This window comes from Tauraco erythrolophus, chromosome 14 (assembly GCF_009769465.1).
Source record: "Tauraco erythrolophus isolate bTauEry1 chromosome 14, bTauEry1.pri, whole genome shotgun sequence".
Lineage (NCBI taxonomy): Eukaryota > Metazoa > Chordata > Aves > Musophagiformes > Musophagidae > Tauraco > Tauraco erythrolophus.
The window spans coordinates 11,455,105-11,472,507 of record NC_141478.1 but is presented as its reverse complement, the minus strand read 5'-3'; the positions used below and the strand labels follow the sequence as shown (position 1 = coordinate 11,472,507).

General features: G+C 40.3%; 1 protein-coding gene across 1 annotated transcript; it reads right to left on the bottom strand.

Annotated features, from left to right (window-relative positions):
* Positions 1-523: 523 nt before the first annotated feature.
* On the bottom strand, positions 524-16,513 carry SLC27A2 (solute carrier family 27 member 2). Its single transcript, XM_086620214.1, has 10 exons — positions 16,036-16,513; positions 12,930-13,139; positions 11,521-11,679; positions 10,886-11,010; positions 7,034-7,228; positions 6,605-6,695; positions 5,229-5,427; positions 4,518-4,615; positions 1,806-1,936; positions 524-700 (listed from the first exon to the last, which is right to left on the bottom strand). The coding sequence occupies exons 1-10, from the start codon at positions 16,511-16,513 to the stop codon at positions 524-526; spliced, it is 1,863 nt and encodes a 620-aa protein (XP_086476340.1).
* Positions 16,514-17,403: the final 890 nt, after the last annotated feature.

The following is a 17,403-nucleotide window of genomic DNA, read 5'->3' as shown; positions in this document are numbered from 1 at the left end:
TTCCCATGCTTTTACTGGTGGAAACCTTGTGTATTTATAGATTAAAATGTCAAATAAATCTTGTAGGCATATAACATGAAACTCTCTGGTTTGTAGACTGTGGTAAAGAAAATGCCAATTTCTGCCCTATCAGTCCCAGTAGTAGAGGCGTTGTAGCTGGTGGGCTAGAACCATTTTGACAAAATACGCGGGCCTCAACAGCGTGTAAACAATTTTGCTCTCTATTTGCACCACTGTTGGTTTTTTAATACCTTGACTTAAACAGTCTAGACTGCTGTGAAGATCTATGTGTGCAGAAAATGCCAAGATTCAAAGTATGAAGGAGAGAAGAAGGCAGGCTGAGATACAAGCAGAGTTGGAGAAGTTCTGCTTTATTAAAACAATCTCACATTCACAATTTATTTCAGATACTGATATTTGCTAGTATTGATAGATCGGATTTCCTAGCAAGGTTAGAATAACAGATGCTTTAAAACCTGAGTATTATAAAACACAGAGTTTTGGGTTTTTTTTTTTCATATGCTCACAATTTGAAGTAATGTTCTTTCACTGAGTTATAAATGTCCTGGGTCATTTGTACGTACAACTTTTCTTTGTCATCCAGGAAATACAGGCGATCTTTGATGACAGCTGGATTAAACCCCTCCTCCACTAGTTGTACTTTACGATATTTAAAAGTTGCTGTAAGTTCAATGGCACTCTACAAAACAAAATTACATATATATCAGCATACAATTGTGGGAATTAGATCAGCTTTCCTAAATTTAAAGGGAATCATATTTAAAGAAAATCCATACAGCACAGAAGTCAAAGGCTTATTAATAGAGGTCTAAACTATGTGCATTCAGATAATAACTGGACTGTGGAATTTGTGGGCCAGTAATTACTCTGCATGTAAGAAGTGCTGGGGCCACAGAAACGTTATTGAAAGGCTGATGTTACTATTCTATTTAAATGAGGCAGGCAAACAACTAGTTTTCAGCTTTCAGTGAGAGAGAATCAAGAGGTTTATCCAGAAAATTATTTAATCATGTTCTCAGACCAAAATACGACAGAATTTTTCTCAGAAAAGAAGAGCAAAGAAAATGGCAGTTAGAGACTGGGCAAGACTCACTGTACTTTACATGAGACGGCAAGACAAACCCCTACCTTGACTGGTCAACTGTTCTGTTTGTATAACTCAAAAGTTTAAAATTTGATTAAATAATTAGGCATGCTAGTATCTGTGTTAGTCCTCTTGAATCATCTCGGTGAATACACGACCTTTCTCCAAGAAGCAATGTTTATTTAAAATAAGTAACTTAAGAAGTACAGTGAGTGACATTCTTGCAACGTTTTCCTAATTCAAGTTAAACTTCAGTTTAGAATTTGGCTGTTTATTCACTGGTATGATAAAAATCTAAGGCCTCTTGAAAAAGACAGCTCTTGTAAGCTTTTTGTTTGTGTTGGGATCTTTGTTTTGCACAGAACAGTCTGAAGAGGGAGCCTCACTAAACTGGGAACACAGCAGTGTTACTCTGCTGAAAGAATCCAACAGAAAATGTATTTTCCATTAAAAGATCTTCCTGATTTTACGTGTAAAAATGTGTCAGGTATCCTGTAGGAGCTCATGCAACTTGTTTTTTCAGGCTGAAATGAAACATCTGGGTGCAGTTCTACTTTCATATTCGTAATGACAGGAGCAAGTGAGAGGCAAAAGAAACCTTGTTGAGAATTGCTAACTAGGAAGTCCATAGTCCTCATAGAAAAGAGAGAAAACACAATGCAGATGGACACACAAAAGCTGCTTAGGAACACTGTTTTACCTTAATCCTTATAAAACGAGGTCTTGCGTAGTTTGGAAGGTGAGTGTTAACATGTCTGTAAGTACTTTCTCCATTAAATTCACAGTTTTCCTTTAGTCGAATACATGCCATTCCTGTTCTGCCTTCATAACCTGAAGGAATAATGACAGCAAATAACTGTAGTTCATACAAAAATCTGAACTTCAGGCTAACATTTTTTTTTTCTTTTTTTCTTCCTCTAAGTGAACTCTTCCTTCTAAGCTACTTTAGAAAACATACTAACATATTTTCCTTTAGACATCTGAGTCATTAGATTTTCTTAAGGCTTCAGCATGCTAGATGCCAAACTCTTTTGAAAGCCTAGCATCAGAATTATGGATGGCAGACGTTTTGAAAATCATCCTTTTGAAAGTCTTTGGAAAGACTTTGGAAAATGAGGTTTCAGTACTCTGAGACAGAAGTCTGCCTGCAGCAGCATTTAACTGTGTGGGTTAATTTACTTTACAATAAATCATGGTAAATATGCTTGTACTTGTACTGACAAGCTCATCCATGCAGAAGGAGGACAGAAAGGAATAAGACCCAGTTTACCATTCTTTACTACCATATGAACGATTAGGTGCTGCAAAAGTCCAAGTACTTCAAATTTTTTACTTGTTTAACTACAATCTGAGAGGGCTTCCCTCCCCTTTTGGTGGCTGAGGGATAGGATATCATTTAAATACAAACCTTTTGGGGTTCCTTCTGGTTCCAGGGATTACAGGTAATGCAAGAAGAAATAGGTAATATACAGTTTTACGTTAGAACCGTATGAACGCTTTCACAGAACTGTGTGCAGGAGGAAGTGAAAATGGAAAGTAGCATCTAATGCTTAAAGAGAAGCAGAGCAGACGCATATGCTAATTTAAGACGAATTGTTCTTCAGTTTCTTTTGAGTCTTATTTCTGTTTTCTGTTTGCCTTTAACACCATGTATGATGACACATGGCATTCCAATTTGTTTATTCGAAGTCTAGAGTGTTGAATTAATGAGTTCTCAGGTGATGTATACTATCATCCCCAGCTACATTACCCAAGTACAAATATTTCTGTGCCATGTAAAACAGAAAAAAAAAAAACCCAAAACACAATCCACCCAGTTCTTACACAAATGTAAGGTGAGAACTGGTTTGAACAATATTTTTTTTTTCCCATAAAGTTGTTCCATAATTAGGTATTAATACCTCTTCTATGTGGTTTTACAAGAGCATTGAGAAAAAGAGCATATCTTCCTCATCTCCTAGACTGTAATTTGAGAAATACATAAAGAATTCTAGACCATTCATGTTACCTTTCTTTTGAAATGTCTCCTAGGGCAGCTGTGTTTATCCCTACCACAAAGTAGCTGAAAACAAGAGTGATTTAAAGAGAGAGGCTTTAATTTTAGATCAATAGGTGTAGCAGAGACATACATGATTAATAAAAAGCTTATTTATTTGAATTAAATTCACTATTCTAATAAGTCATGTTAATTTATTAACAGCCTTGTTATTCTAGTGTCAGAACACTGGGCATTTCTATTCTCATGTCTTCCACTTTTAGTAGAGGAAACAGCGAGTGGGTCATAACACTAACAGAATCTCTCACATGTTGAATAAATGGTGGAAGGAAATCGTGGACATAGGAAGAGTGGCATCTCTAACATGTCTTTCAATTCCAAAATACTAAATTGTCATTGATGTGACCCATGTTATGATATACCATAGTCTGGAAGCCTTTCTGGAAAAGTGTGATACCTGTTAACTTTATTAATTCATTGTTAATGAATTAATAATTTGTTACACCTGTTAATATCTGTTAACTTAGTTACTGGGGGCTCCAAAATTCCTCCTCCTCCTCCTCCTTAGACTACTCTAAGGGCATGCAACATATTACGCCACCAAGTCCAAACCACTTGCATAATGCAATACTCAGGATTTCAATCAAATCTAACCATGTTTATTTGATTTCAGGTCCCTATATTACACTGTAAGAATGGGTTTCATTTTATCTGTCCATCACAACCTAAATGCAGTGAGGAGCTAGATGGCAGTCCTGTGGATCTTGGGTAAGTGAGATACATGGACAGGAAGGTACCTCCAAAATACGAGAGACAAGAAAGTAGATTAAAGCTATCTGTTCCCTCTTTTGTCTTCCAGTATATCTGGGAATTTGCCTTTAGCAGCAGTGCCTCTCAAATTTAAAAGAAAAAAAAAAAGCTGCCATAAGCACTTACAGAGTTTCAAGGAAAAAAGTTCAAGGATTTCACAGATTTTTGAAGAGTAGAAAAAAGGCAGAAAACATCTCAGAACTTCTTGCATTCCTTCAGATTCTTAAAGAAGGGTGAAAAAGGGAGGAATCAATTTCTTAAGTGATGTTCTTGTTCTAGAAATTCAAGTCTATTTTGTTTGTCCCACTGTACAGTAATTGCAGAGCTATATTCCTGTAAAAGACACAACACTATTTATATCCAAGATACTTAATCTCCAATGTTCTTCCATTCTGCTGTTAGTATTCTTGTCATTAATACAAGCTTTGGGTATGGTTTTTTAGCTAATTAATGTTGCATACATTTAAATGATGGAATGAATCAAATGTAGCTTATGAAAAATAAGCTGAAGTAGAACTATCTATACTCTGCAGTTCAGTATACTGACATTTTGTTAATGTATTTAAAAATTCTTTTGTTGAAATACTTCAAGTATTTCACTCATACCTGGAACAGATACTCCATATACAATAACTTCTTGAACACAGTCAATTAGTCCTAAAACATCTGCAACTTCCGTTGTAGAAACGTTTTCCCCTTTCCACCTGGAAAATAGGCAGTCGACAGAAGTCATGATTTCTATGTGCATTACACAGTGATCTTGAGTATTTTAATGTCTGACTTTGCAATGGGCTGAGCACTGAGCTTGAGATCAAAAAGCACTTCTGCACTAGAACAAGAAATTTGTTATCAAAAGTAGAGAAAAACATGCTGCAAAGGTCAACAATGCATCCCAGATTATTCAGATCTCAGACAACTTTAACACATTTAGTTTACTCAGGCTTAAAATGGCTCTAAACAAACATAACCCCAAATTATTACTTACCTTAGATTTCATCCTAGGCTCTATGCTTTCTGAGTTTAAGTACAGTGAACGTGAAGCCGCAATGGTTTTGTTCTGTGAATGTGACTGGTTTCTGGCTGTTCAAAATTGCATTCATTCACCGCCCTAAACTGAACCTCTCGTGGGCTCTGTGTGTAGCCATGGACACACCTGATAAAATACAACCGTGGACGTGACTTCCAGTCCTCTCTTTTTCAGACTGAAGTCAGAGAAATTCCTCTTCATCAATCAGTAGGAAATACTGGATATGAATTCAAACCTAAGAACGAGTTAGAATTTTCTCTTGTGACAAGCATTTAAACAAATAAACTAACCGGAATGTGTCTCCAGTTCGATCATGGAAATAAATGAAGTTATTATTGTCGATCACTAAAAGGTCACCACTATTAAAATATAAATCCCCTTTTTGGAAGACATTTCTTAATTGCTTCTTCTCTGTTTGCTGTTTTGCTCCTGCATAGCCACTAAATGGTGCATATTGGGTGATTTTGCAGATCAGTAGTCCAGGTTTACCTATGAAGAAGAAAAACATTTCTTTAAAAAGCACAGTGTACATTGCCAAAAATAACCAATTTTCATTACATCGGTGAAGTTTGCAGATGTTACAGAATTACTTCCGAATTTTGTCATAATCATCATCTTTTAAAATCAGTTGTGAGGGTATAGATTGAGTTTCACTAGCGCTCAAAAATGAGAGTAGATAATAGAATTTATCACCTGCTTGTATTAATGCAGCAGAACAGAATCTCTGAGGTTTTGTCTGGTAAGTGGAAAAGAGTTGCCCGGTTTGTCTAGACAGCTTCATAAACCTCACTTTAAAACAGGTGACTCAATAGGAGCTGTGTTTACAACGGAAACCTACACATGGCATCAGACATGTCTTTAGAAGGTGACCATTGGTACAGGCTACTTCAGTTGGCATGGGGCAGCCTTACTCCTCAACCAAAAAATTCAATTTGATTTAGGAACCAAATATCAGGGTTCGGCTTGCTTACTTTGAATGCAAAACAGACCAAAAGGCTGCTTAGTATTTTCTTTAGTCTTTCATGTGCTAGAGCTGGCATAATTTATGAAGGGGGCAGGAACACCTATATGTTTATGTAAATTGAAACTCAACCCCACATTGTATAGAGCTTTGCGTGGATTTCACTGGAGTGAATTTTATCTCTATACAAAATAAATTACAGTCTGTCCCCATCAAACCTGGGATTTTACATTTTCTCGTGGGTTTCTCTCTTACATTGCATATATTTTCCACATCTCTGCAGTTCAGCAACTTAAACATTAGGTGCATTTATATAAATATGGAATATATGTGTGCACATCCCTCCTCATCCTGACTGAAGAGACCGCATAGGGAGAGTTGGCATAGGAAAGTATGCCTATGGGGCAGACACTCTTAACATAACTGGTGTATTCCTCAGCAATGAGAATTTAACACAGTTGCTACCCAGACCACCTATTTCCGAATCACACAGAAGGCGAGCGTTTCTGTCCTCCGTTGCAGTAATGACTGTGAAGCTGTATTACAATAGTATGTGATTTGGTACATATTTTCTAACTTGTATTTAAAAATCTGGGTTACTCAATGGCAATTCTTAGCATCTTTCCAGATAGAAGTGATGCAAAGAGAGAGGATTTTAAAAAGTAAATAGCTTTCTGAAATTTTTTAAAGGAGTTAAATTTTTACCTTTGGGAACCCTTATGCAGTATCCATTTTCATCTCGGACCGGTTCATCTTTCTCTACGTCATATTTAATCAGTTCATAGCGTAAGATTTTCTAGTGAAAATTTGCAAAATGTATACACACATGAATATTCAATCTTTGAAAAATATTTCCAGAATTATTCTACATAGTCAGCTTTCTATTTAACAGGAGCCAGATTCATCACATTTCAACTGGCTGTGCTGAGTCTAAATGTCCTTTTGCCTGAACTAGCGAGTGGTATCTGTGATACCTAGCATGGGCAGCTACACACCGTACTTGGGAGAATCTTCACCCTGAACAAATTCATAACTGAGCCCTGTGTTCCATACAAATGGCCTGGTATATGCCCTTGGCAATATACCAAGTTTCACCAAGAAGGACAAAATACCAGGTTTTGTTGTTATTCTTACCTTCTGCAGGCAGTTTACTCTTCCCACTGCACCAATTTTTCCAGTGTAATTAACAAAAGAAATGTTTCCTTCAGTTGATGCATAAAACTCCAAAACGTTAATATTTCCAAATCTTCGGATAAATTCCCTCCAAACATCAGCCCTTATTCCATTTCCTATAGCAAGTCTGACTTTGTGATCCTGATCATTGTGTCTCTAGAAACAAGGCGCAGTCATGAGGTCACATTTCTGCTGAGTGAAAGCTTCTACTTCTGGAAAACTCTGAGAGAAACTTTAGTCTAAAAGTATTGAGCTCATTCTGAAGCAAAATATTTCCAAACATCGTTACAATTAAGCTTAGGATTTTGATATGGAAAAGAAATTACTGAGCAAGTTGGGCTATATATCTAACTGTAGTTAAAAGTTAAGTTGTTTTGGATGAAGACAGGAACAAATAATTCTACACAGAAAGCCAGAATGAAACTCAGGCACCATGTTAAACTATTTTATTTGTAAGCCTTGTCCTGACTATCTGCAGAGGAGTGTAATTTACCCTGAATTCAGCAAAATGTTTGCAGGATTTAAAATGGTGTTTGGGTGGAAAAGAAATCCCTTCTGTGATTGTACGTGCAGGATTGAGCCTGCTAAAAATTCTGTTACCACATTTCATATCACTTTTAATAGCGATGTTAGAATTTTCTGTTTACGCACAGTAAAGCGATGAACACACAGTGAGGATGGCAGTCCATTTATGCCTTCTCTTAGGTGTTTATGTTTATCCCCAACAATAAGAAGTACTGAACTGGGTCAGAAACTTGTAATTCATAAACATATCTAATGTGCTAATTAGTAATAATAGCCGGAGAGAATTTTAGCAAAATATGGAAAGGCTCTTTTGTCCCTCTCCCTGCCTTTTCCTCCATTTCTTTTATTACATAATTTAATAGTATTTTAAGGCATGAAGAATCTTTTTAAATATATATTGGCTTCTTAACTTGGAATACTTTAGAATAGAATAAAACTATTCTATCAGCAACAGACTGGAATGTGTATTTGTGCAGAATAAGAATGCTGAGTCTATGTCTTTCAGGAAATACAATGCAGAGGGCAATGCAGTAGACGGTAGAAGCAGAAGATAAGTACAGAACACTGCAACTGCAAAATGCTCTTTCAAGGAGCAAGTCAAGAGAGAAATCTGGCCATTAAGACAAACATGGATGGGTCTTATAGTGTATTCCCAGAAAAGACAAAAAAATGCCACAATAAAATGGCTGCAATTTTAAAATACTGTAAAACTTTAATTTTATTTTGGACTTCAGTCATATTACTTCTGGATTATTACTGCTTTTCTGCAGAATAGTCTAGAAATGGATGTTTAAATTTAATCTAAAGAATAAATATTTTAATATATAGTCCTCTCTGTACTATTGAGAGAGATCTGCCATTAGCATGTTAGCACAATATCAAGCTTAAAATAGAACAATTAAATCTGCTGAATTTCTGCAGTGTCTAAATGACCTGATGTTCACTTTTTATAAAATCTTTGTTGTTGTAGATGCTCTACAACACCGTACACAACACCTTAGTCTCTCAGGAGAGAGACTCCACTTGATTAGGCATTTATACATCTGAGCTTAAAACATTTTATTTTGAAATTATTCAGTGGGGACAGGGTGCTGCTTGGCTCCACACTGTCCCTCATCTTTTGTTGTTCTTAAGTCTGTATTTTCAATCTTTCTTCCCCATTTGCTGAGGTGGATAAAGAAAATTTGTTATTTAGCCATTAATTAGTCACAGTTCATGAAAGGAGGAAAGAAGGACTTAACGATTCACCCTTAAGGTGATTTCTGTAATACTTGGACTGTTCATTTGTTCTGAAATGACTATGTAAAGTTAGCTGGAAATACAATCAGAAAGAAAACTGTGACACATGCTGAGTTTTTTTTCTTCTGTGGATACGTAAAGGAAAGAAACGGTATCACAGATAAAAGTTACTAGTGCAATAAGGAAGTTCAGTAATGAAATGGCATTAGGTAAGAGAGCTGACACCCTACATCAATGCGGATCTTGCTTATACTGTGAGTTCTTCATGGAAAAGACTGTCACCCTGTTACAGCTGCAATAACAGGCCAAGCCCTCTTGGCACTATGACAGTTTAAGTAATAACATCCATTTGGTCAAGTTCTTGCATTCTTAAAATGTTAATCCCATCTTTCTGGGAGACTTGTGCACTCAAAGTAACATGCATATGGGTACATGGGATCAGCTTATAAACCTTGCTTATGCAAAGATGTTTTCTCCACTGGTGTTGAGTTCTACACACTAAGTAAACAAAAATCCTTACATTAAATAATGAAAGCTAAGCTATCTGTGTCTATCTTAAAATCTGACCTTTGTAGACAAGCAGCCACCAATAACGAGTAATCTGTAAGAGCCTCAAATACTACTCAGCTGGGCTTCAGTGGGCTTCAGGCTCAGCTGTTCATGTTATTTTTGATTATCAGGTTACTTTTATGGTTAAGCTAAACGCCTCTGTGTGGCTAACATTACCAAACTCACCCCATTTGGGAACTAATTTATACTTGGCTGGCAACTGTACACACCTCCGATACCGTCTGAATTCAGGAAGTTATGGAGTATGCCTTGTGACTCAGTTACATTTGTGCGTGCATGCATGCTATCAAGAAACACAACTCTATCAAAAATGAGTTATTAGCTCATTCTTTAAGCTTATTTTCAAAAAAAAACCAACAACATTCTGTATGAAAGGAGATAATCTAGTTTTTCACTTTTTCCCCTATTTTATTTATACTAGTTGAGTATTGTCGAATTATGAGTACTTTGCTAATTGGGATCTTCCATGAACTGCAGGACTGACGTGTAACTTATCACCACCTTTAACTATATGTTTCAAGTGCCCAGTTTTTCTTTAACTCAGTTTAAATCTCCTCCACCCACACTTTTAAAACTGGCCCAATCCAGAGGCCAAGCCTTCTGATTATTATAAAACTTTATTTTATTAACTGCTCATTTTGTACTAACAACTCATGAAGAAATAATACAAAACACAGCAGAATCTTGCTTAGATACCTCATTCCTGAGGAATCCTACTGATTTCCAGTGAAGTTCTTTCATATCTCTGTAACTGACATCAGAATGAAACCTCTGTCTTTTTGATATTTTGCACACATACGTAAATTACAAAGAAACCATGGACCTGATTCTCTGTTCTGGCTTATCAAATGGTGCTAGGAAGACTGATAACACCTTTGTTATTACTAAATTCTAACTGCAATTCACTAGACCTACCTCTGTGAAAGTCATTTTATGCAAACACAGTTTTGAAATTAAGGATTAACTAATATGATTGCAGGGATCTCAGCAGGAAAGTGGCTATGAAGACAGGATGTTAAGGGCATCTTCAAAGGGGGCGTTCTTTAAATAATCATATTAACGCTTTCACCTGGGGATCACCTGACTACCTTGGGTTAGGACATTTTAGCTACAAAAACTCCAAAACTCACATTGCTCAAAACACAGGTCCACCAGTTCCTTCAGAACTTCTCATTTTTCGTTTGCAGCTGGAGTGCTCATATAAGGTAAGTGTTTTTTCTGCCCTCTTTAACAGAATGTCAATTAATGGATTGCCATTGTTCTGCTATTCAAAAGGATGATTAATTCAAGCCAAAAGCTCCTTTTTTTTTTTTTTCTTTAAAAAAGTTAATGTTAGGATGCAAAGAGATTACAGACCTTGGGAGGGAAGGTTTTTGTTGGGCTTTCTTTCCCCCTCCCCTTACGGTTGGATTTTAAGCATAATATAACAAATATTCCCAATAATTTAATTAGCTAAAAAAGAAAGGCAATTAATGTTACCTGTGGCACACTGCATAGATACCGAAGCACTTCCCCAATATACTGTATCACAGTTACATTATATTTTCTGCAATCATCCCAGAACTGGCTTGCTGAAAATCTGTCACGCAAAACAACAGTTGCACCTGTGTAGAAAGAAGGAAAACAAATAACAGAAAGAACAATTCTTATTATATCATAAGGCCGTATAGAATTTCTTAGCACAATGTTGTAGAAAACTTGTAGAATTAGGGTCATATAGCTTTTGGAAGCAACTCTTCCTAAAACGTATTGAAATACAATCCATGCTGAATAATTGGTTTAACCTCTATTCATCAGAAGTTAAAGGCTGGTTTTGTGGATGAAACTCTGTACTGATTTACCCTAAAACTATGCAAAGACCTGTCATGTAAGATAGGATACATCCTGTTTGTCCAGGTGATGAAATAAAATTTGTCCAGGGTGAAGATCTGTGTGAGTCATATGAAGACAACAGAGAAATGAGAATGTCTCTTGACTTAACAGTTGCTGGTAACAGAGATGTATAACCAAGTATTTAGTCTCGAAGTCTGGTAGCTAGGGAAAGGCTTACTGTACCTGCGCATGAATTCGGCACAGTAACACGTTCGTTCATACTACATTCATACACACGGTACCTTTCGTGATACATCCATGGACTCCAATGAGGAGGGCAGAGCTATGATAGAGTGGTAGAGCAGTATACACAATATCTTCTGAGGTGACATTGCCAGCGTCAAACAAACCACAAGCTAGCATTATGCGTTCATGATTAATCGTTGCAGCTTTGGGAAGACCTGTTTAAAGTCAAGCAAAAAAGTGTGTAACCTCACTTGAACAATAAACATAGTAAGACCAGTCGGTTTCACAAGGGCTTTAGAAGAAATCTTCTCTCGTTCACTGATGCAAGTGATAGTTCCAGAGTCCAGGGAGATACACAGCTTGTGTCTATGCAACATACTGGCATTTAGCCCTAGTGAGGATATCTCTTCCCACATGTAACCTCTAGGTGATTACCCCCTGTTAAGTGCCTAAATTCCCCAATACTATGGTACATAGGAATAACAAGTACCTAATGAATGAGGAAATGGGATCTGGAGAATCTAGCATGCTGAGCAAAGGGAATGGAACTGCTAAAACAGAGGCTAGAACTTGCATCTCTCCTGGAATTAGGTATCTCCTGGCAGCTCTGAATCAGCCTAGATCAAATTGGAATTCATACTACAAAATCTCTTCTTGGTTTCCCATCAGATACAGTTGAACTGATTACGCTGAAACAGATGCTATAAGACAAAATGATGGTAGTGCTTGCCTATTCTGTAAGAACAGAGATGTTACAGCCCCTAACAAGGATGAAGGACGCCCGAGTTATTTGCCTTCTGCAGCCCAAATAGGATTCAAATTTTTACTTCCTCCCTTCCAGGGGAGTTCCTGCCCTATGAGGCTCAAAGACTGAGCTTGCGTGGAGGCATACCCTGCTCTTCCTAATGAAGCTATACATTTGAGTGCCTTCAGGCTTCTTCATCCTTGTCACTCGGTTTCTGCTGTGGCTAAGTGCTCTTAACGCTGGCTGCCTTTATGTAGAGCAAGTTGCTGCTCCTATACTAGCTGCAGTTTTGCACAGTGGCCATGACTAGTTGTATTTTGTGCTGCTCTCACTATTTTTGATACCCTGACACCCAAAAACTCAATGGCCAGCATTTAAGAGTTCATGATCCAAACATACTGATATAAAGTGGGTGCCAAGACACGTACGTCGGCCAGCAGTGACTCCAGGGATAAGAGATAGCAGATGTCTAGAGATCTTACTGGCATAAAGCTTGTATCTGGCTTTTGCTTCAGTCCCTCCCGCTAGATTTAGTGCTTAAGTCAGCCTATGATCTATGTGCTTTTTGGTTTTAGATACAGATATACGATTTTCATCCTGAGGGGGACTAAATGAGAGTAGGAATTAACGTGAAGTAACAGATTTTCTTTCCTTACTAAAAAATCACAATGTCGGGGGGAATGCGTGACCTTCCATGGAGTTTTTGTGAATTTACATTACCTGTAGTTCCAGAAGTATAAATGTACATGGCAGGAGTTTTAAAGGTTATATCCGCTCTCCAAGACAATGGAGTAGGCTCATCTGAAGCAGCATCTACTTTATCAAGAAAGCTCTCAACTCCTTCTGTAGCAGAATTCTTGCTTAAATAATAAACTTTAACATTTTCTTTCTTCAAGAATGGCAGTATTTCTTCAACAGATTCCTTCAGTTCTTAAAAAGAAGAGAAAAAAGTATTATAAAAAAATTCTGTATTATTCTGTGAACAGTACTATTGGCACATCAACTTTGGCTCAGCAGCTTTCATGTTTAGCTGCTCTTGGAGAAACTCATGTTCAAGTTACTTCAGAATCCATCAAAAAGGACTGAAGAGGAACAGTGTCTCCCCACAGAACTGGGAGTGATTTGATTCGATCTGATTTTCTGCAGCAGGAACAGAACTGCAGAGGACCAGTCCAGGCACACTTCCCCCTGTCTGCAGACCCTGCAGGACTCTCAGGGAGCGTACACCTGGCATCACCAGCTCCACGTTGCTACTCCCTCTCTACCATGGGGGGATGCCTCACCTGGCAAGTACCCACACAAAGCTTGGTGCTGCTTAAATCACCACTATGTTTTATGCGTAAAGATGAAGGTCATCTTTCTCAAGTTCTAACATAAATGGAAGAAACACTGGAGAGCAGAATGAAGAGTGACTTAGTAAGTAGTGGTACTACTTAAGCCTGGACTCTTAGATAGTTGTCTTCTGTCTCTCCCTCTGCCTGTCTCCTACGCGTCTTGATTAATCTCAGTTCTCCTCATATTCCCTCTGGTATCTCCAACCAACAAGACCCACCACTTCACTTATGTGCAATGAGTAGGCTCACTCCTTGCATGATCGCGGCCTGTCTGCCTTTCTCTTATTGAAGCAGTAATGCAGGTCTCTCCTCCACTCACTGCCAGTTTCAACCAAATTGGAAAGAATGCAGTTGTCCCCGAGACTTTTATTCCTTTAAGAAGATGGATAACAGAACGAAGTGAAGATGACCAGACAGCTGGTGCAACTGTATATACCTTGTTTCTTTAGGAATCCAGACTAAAAGCCTTCCAGCTCACAGACACTTTTACTTGAATAGATAATCCACAGGATTTAAAATTAATCCTCAACATCAATTTCACTAAAACATCATAATATAAAACTTTCCATAACATATAAGGTTTTTTTGCCACTTCTGTTTTAAAGCAAATAATAAATTAAATACTATTAAGTCAACAAATCTCTGAGGTAATGCAATGCTGAAAACTAAATCTGTTACTGGAAATTATGTCTCCACTCTAGCTAAAGCCAAGATCCACATCAAAAGTTTGTCTCAATTGCATAAAAGCAGTAACTTTAATAAAAGCATTAGCTTTTCAAGTCTGGCAGACTCTGGAATTCCCCATCAAACAATTCTGTACTTGTGCTGTAACTCTGGTCCAACAAACATCCTGAGATTACTGTGGGCACCCTTTAGCCACCGAGCTAGTCACAAAAATCTAATGAAGGCTTCTTTTAGTGAACAGGTGAGGAAACTTCAAAATATTATTAGCACAGCCTGGCCTGTCTTCCTCTGTTCCACCTATGCTCTCACACTGGACTGCACAAAGAGTAAAGCTGGGTGGGAGGAGAGTTCTGCTCCTTAGACACTATCAGGCATGAAGGAGATAAAATAAGGCCTTCTATGCAAGTATCTAATGAGCTGGCACCTTAGAGATAAATGAGCCTCCAATAAACTTTGAAATCCGTGTTTTGTTGTAGGTGTAAGTAACTTTAATGACATATAAACTGTATTAATGAATTCAGCATATTTCTTTTCAGAAACTTATCTGCACAATCACACAGACAGGATCTCATGTGGTGGTAAGTTCTGATGAGACAATATTCATCTTCTGCATGAAGTAGCAAGATAAAGAATGAAACTTAATAAGGACAGACAGAATCACGGTCCAGAAGAAAAGACCTAGACTTCTTTCCTCTCCTAGTGTCCAGCAATCACTAGTGGAATCAGGCATGCAGTAAGTTTTTATAAGGCTTAATTGATTTCTTTCATTTTTTTTTTCTTAGAGCTCAAGGCTTTTGAGAAAATTTGAGGCAAGTATGTTATAGGAGGAGGAAAAAGACATTTCCTATTCTACACAATAGCTTTTCCCACATATGCTAGTAACTCAAATACTGATTAATTTTGAAAGTTCAGAGATTGCACTGGATTTATTCTCAGTGAGGCAGAAATTCATCACAAAAGGAGAAAATTTCATTTGAACTCCTAAAGTTTTGGGGCATATAAAATAATTCAGTTACATACAATAGACGAATGAGTTCAACTATCTAAGCTGAAACAGAGTATATATTCATGTAGAAATTGTTAAATTGTTAAGTCTAGGCAGATAAAGAGCATCTTTGACTTCCCGTACAATCAGTCATTCATACTGTATGTATGCATAGGCATACAAATATATATAAAGGACATGAAATTAGGTCTCTGCTCTCTGTGGAACGGAATGCAGCTCTCAATTTAAAACATACTAATATGTCAAAGTCGCTTCTATGGAAAAGGAATATGGTTTGTCTACATGGCTTCCTGCCTTTTTCTTTGAACTGAAACCTGACAAAAAGCTTTTACGTAGACTGCGACCTCCTCCATGTGTCTAAGTCACTGTCCAGCTGCAGCACGAGGGTTCTTCTGCGTTACCTTTTTTATTTCTAACTTGGACATTTGTGTGAACCATAACTGCGAATTAATCCTGTTGTTCATGATTGAGGGCTGTTTCATTTCTGTGTTATCCTTATCAAATAGCTAACAAGGGATCAGAGCTTAATGTACGCCTTGTACCTGAGCTGAAGATGAAAACACAGTGCCAATTATTTGGAAACTTTTTCCATTTATCTGGTCTGAAGCAACTCCTCGCATCCCCAAACTCCCCTTCAGCGAACGGGACGCAACCAGAAGCAGGTGCCCCTCCGCTCCAGCTCGCCCTCGGCAGCCGCCACCTCCGCGCACCGACGAGCCCGGCGAGGAGCCCCGTCACCGCGGGGGGCAACCGAGAAGCTCCGCGCGGCTCCGCTCGCCACCGGGGCCGGTGCTTTCCTCACCTGGGGCCGCCAGCAGCACGGTGGCCGCGCTGCTCTGGAAGCAGCGCAGCAGGGACGCGGCCCTGATGTTGGAGTTGAGGCACGCCACGGCGCAGCCCAGCTTGGCGCAGCCCAGCCAGACCCAGACGTAGGCGGGCCGGTTGCCCATGAAGAGCGCCAGGCAGCCGCCCGCCCGCAGCCCCGCGGCGTCCCGCAGCGCCCGCGCCGCCTGGCTGCTCCGCCGCTCCACCTGCTCGTAGGTGGAGACCTCGTCGCCGAAGATCAGCAGCGGCTTGTGCGGCGTCCGCCGCGCCCGCCGCGCGAAGACGTCCAGGAGGGTGCTGGCGGGCCGGCGGGCACCGGCTCTCCGCACCCTTCGCGCTATCCGCGCCATCGCGAGGGCGAAGCGCAGGTCTTGGAAGAAGTAGGGGCAGGCGCAGCGCAGCAGCAGCGGCAGGAGCAGCAGCCCCGCCAGCGCGGTGCAGAGCGCGGGCAGCATCCCGCCGCCGCCGCCGCTTCTCCTCCGGCCGCCGCGCCGCTCTCGGGCACAGCCGCGCCGGGGGGGGCGGAACGACCCGCAGCCGCGCCTCGCGCCCGGCGGGGCAGGACCGACGGCCGCGCCTCGCGCCCGGGGAGGGACGGGCAGGACCGACGGCCGCGCCCGCCTCCGCACAGCGCCGGGGCGGCGGCCGCGTCGGGCGCCGGCTGACCCCCCGCAGTCGAGCCTTCCTCGTACGGGCTTCGGAGTCCCCCGCAGGGCTGCCCGAGTCGGTGGCAGTGGCTGCCCGCTGTGATCAGAGGGCCCGCCCGGCGCCCGCTGTAGGGAATGGAAGCGCAGGCCAAGGGGGTGCTGCAGCCCCGCGGGGTCTCTGCCCGCGGGTTGTGTCAGCGCTGGGCCCGGCGGTGCCGCGGGAGAGACGCGCAGACCCGGGGCGGGAGGCTGGCATCCTTCATTGCCGTCAGAACCGGTGCCGCTCTTGGAGCCTGCGCGCGTCCTGCGCGGGGTACGAGCCGTCTGAGCGTCCCCTTCTGACGCCGCGGTCGCCAGTGGCGAAGGCAGCCAAGCCTCGTCAAGGCTCACACCGGGAGAAACTTAGAGTGAGGCTTCCTGATGGATGAAGTGATGAGCTACCCTGGGAAACAGGTTCCGACCCTCTTGTACCAACCCTGGTGCTATTCCTCACCGGGTGGTAAATAGTCTAACAGGTAAATACTAGCAGAGCCAACTGAAAATTTGAGGTGTGACTTAATTTTCTTTTAATTAAAAACCCCCACATTTATTAGCATTCTGGATGCACAAAAGGAATTTACAGTCTGACTCGCTCTGTCTTGCTCTTGTCCAAGACTGAGAGACACATTAGTTGCTCGGACAACCTTGAAGCAAACTCC

Bases quoted from the DNA above. Each gene is read 5' to 3' on its own strand.
- SLC27A2 (XM_086620214.1), bottom strand. From the start codon at position 16,513: ATGCTGCCCGCGCTCTGCACCGCGCTGGCGGGGCTGCTGCTCCTGCCG. The intron at 13,140-16,035 runs GTGAGGAAAGCA...CTTCTTTTTAAG, and splicing joins CGTGCTGCTGGCGGCCCCAG to AACTGAAGGAATCTGTTGAA. The intron at 5,428-6,604 runs GTAAAAATTTAA...TCTTCTTCATAG, and splicing joins CTGCATAAGGGTTCCCAAAG to GTAAACCTGGACTACTGATC.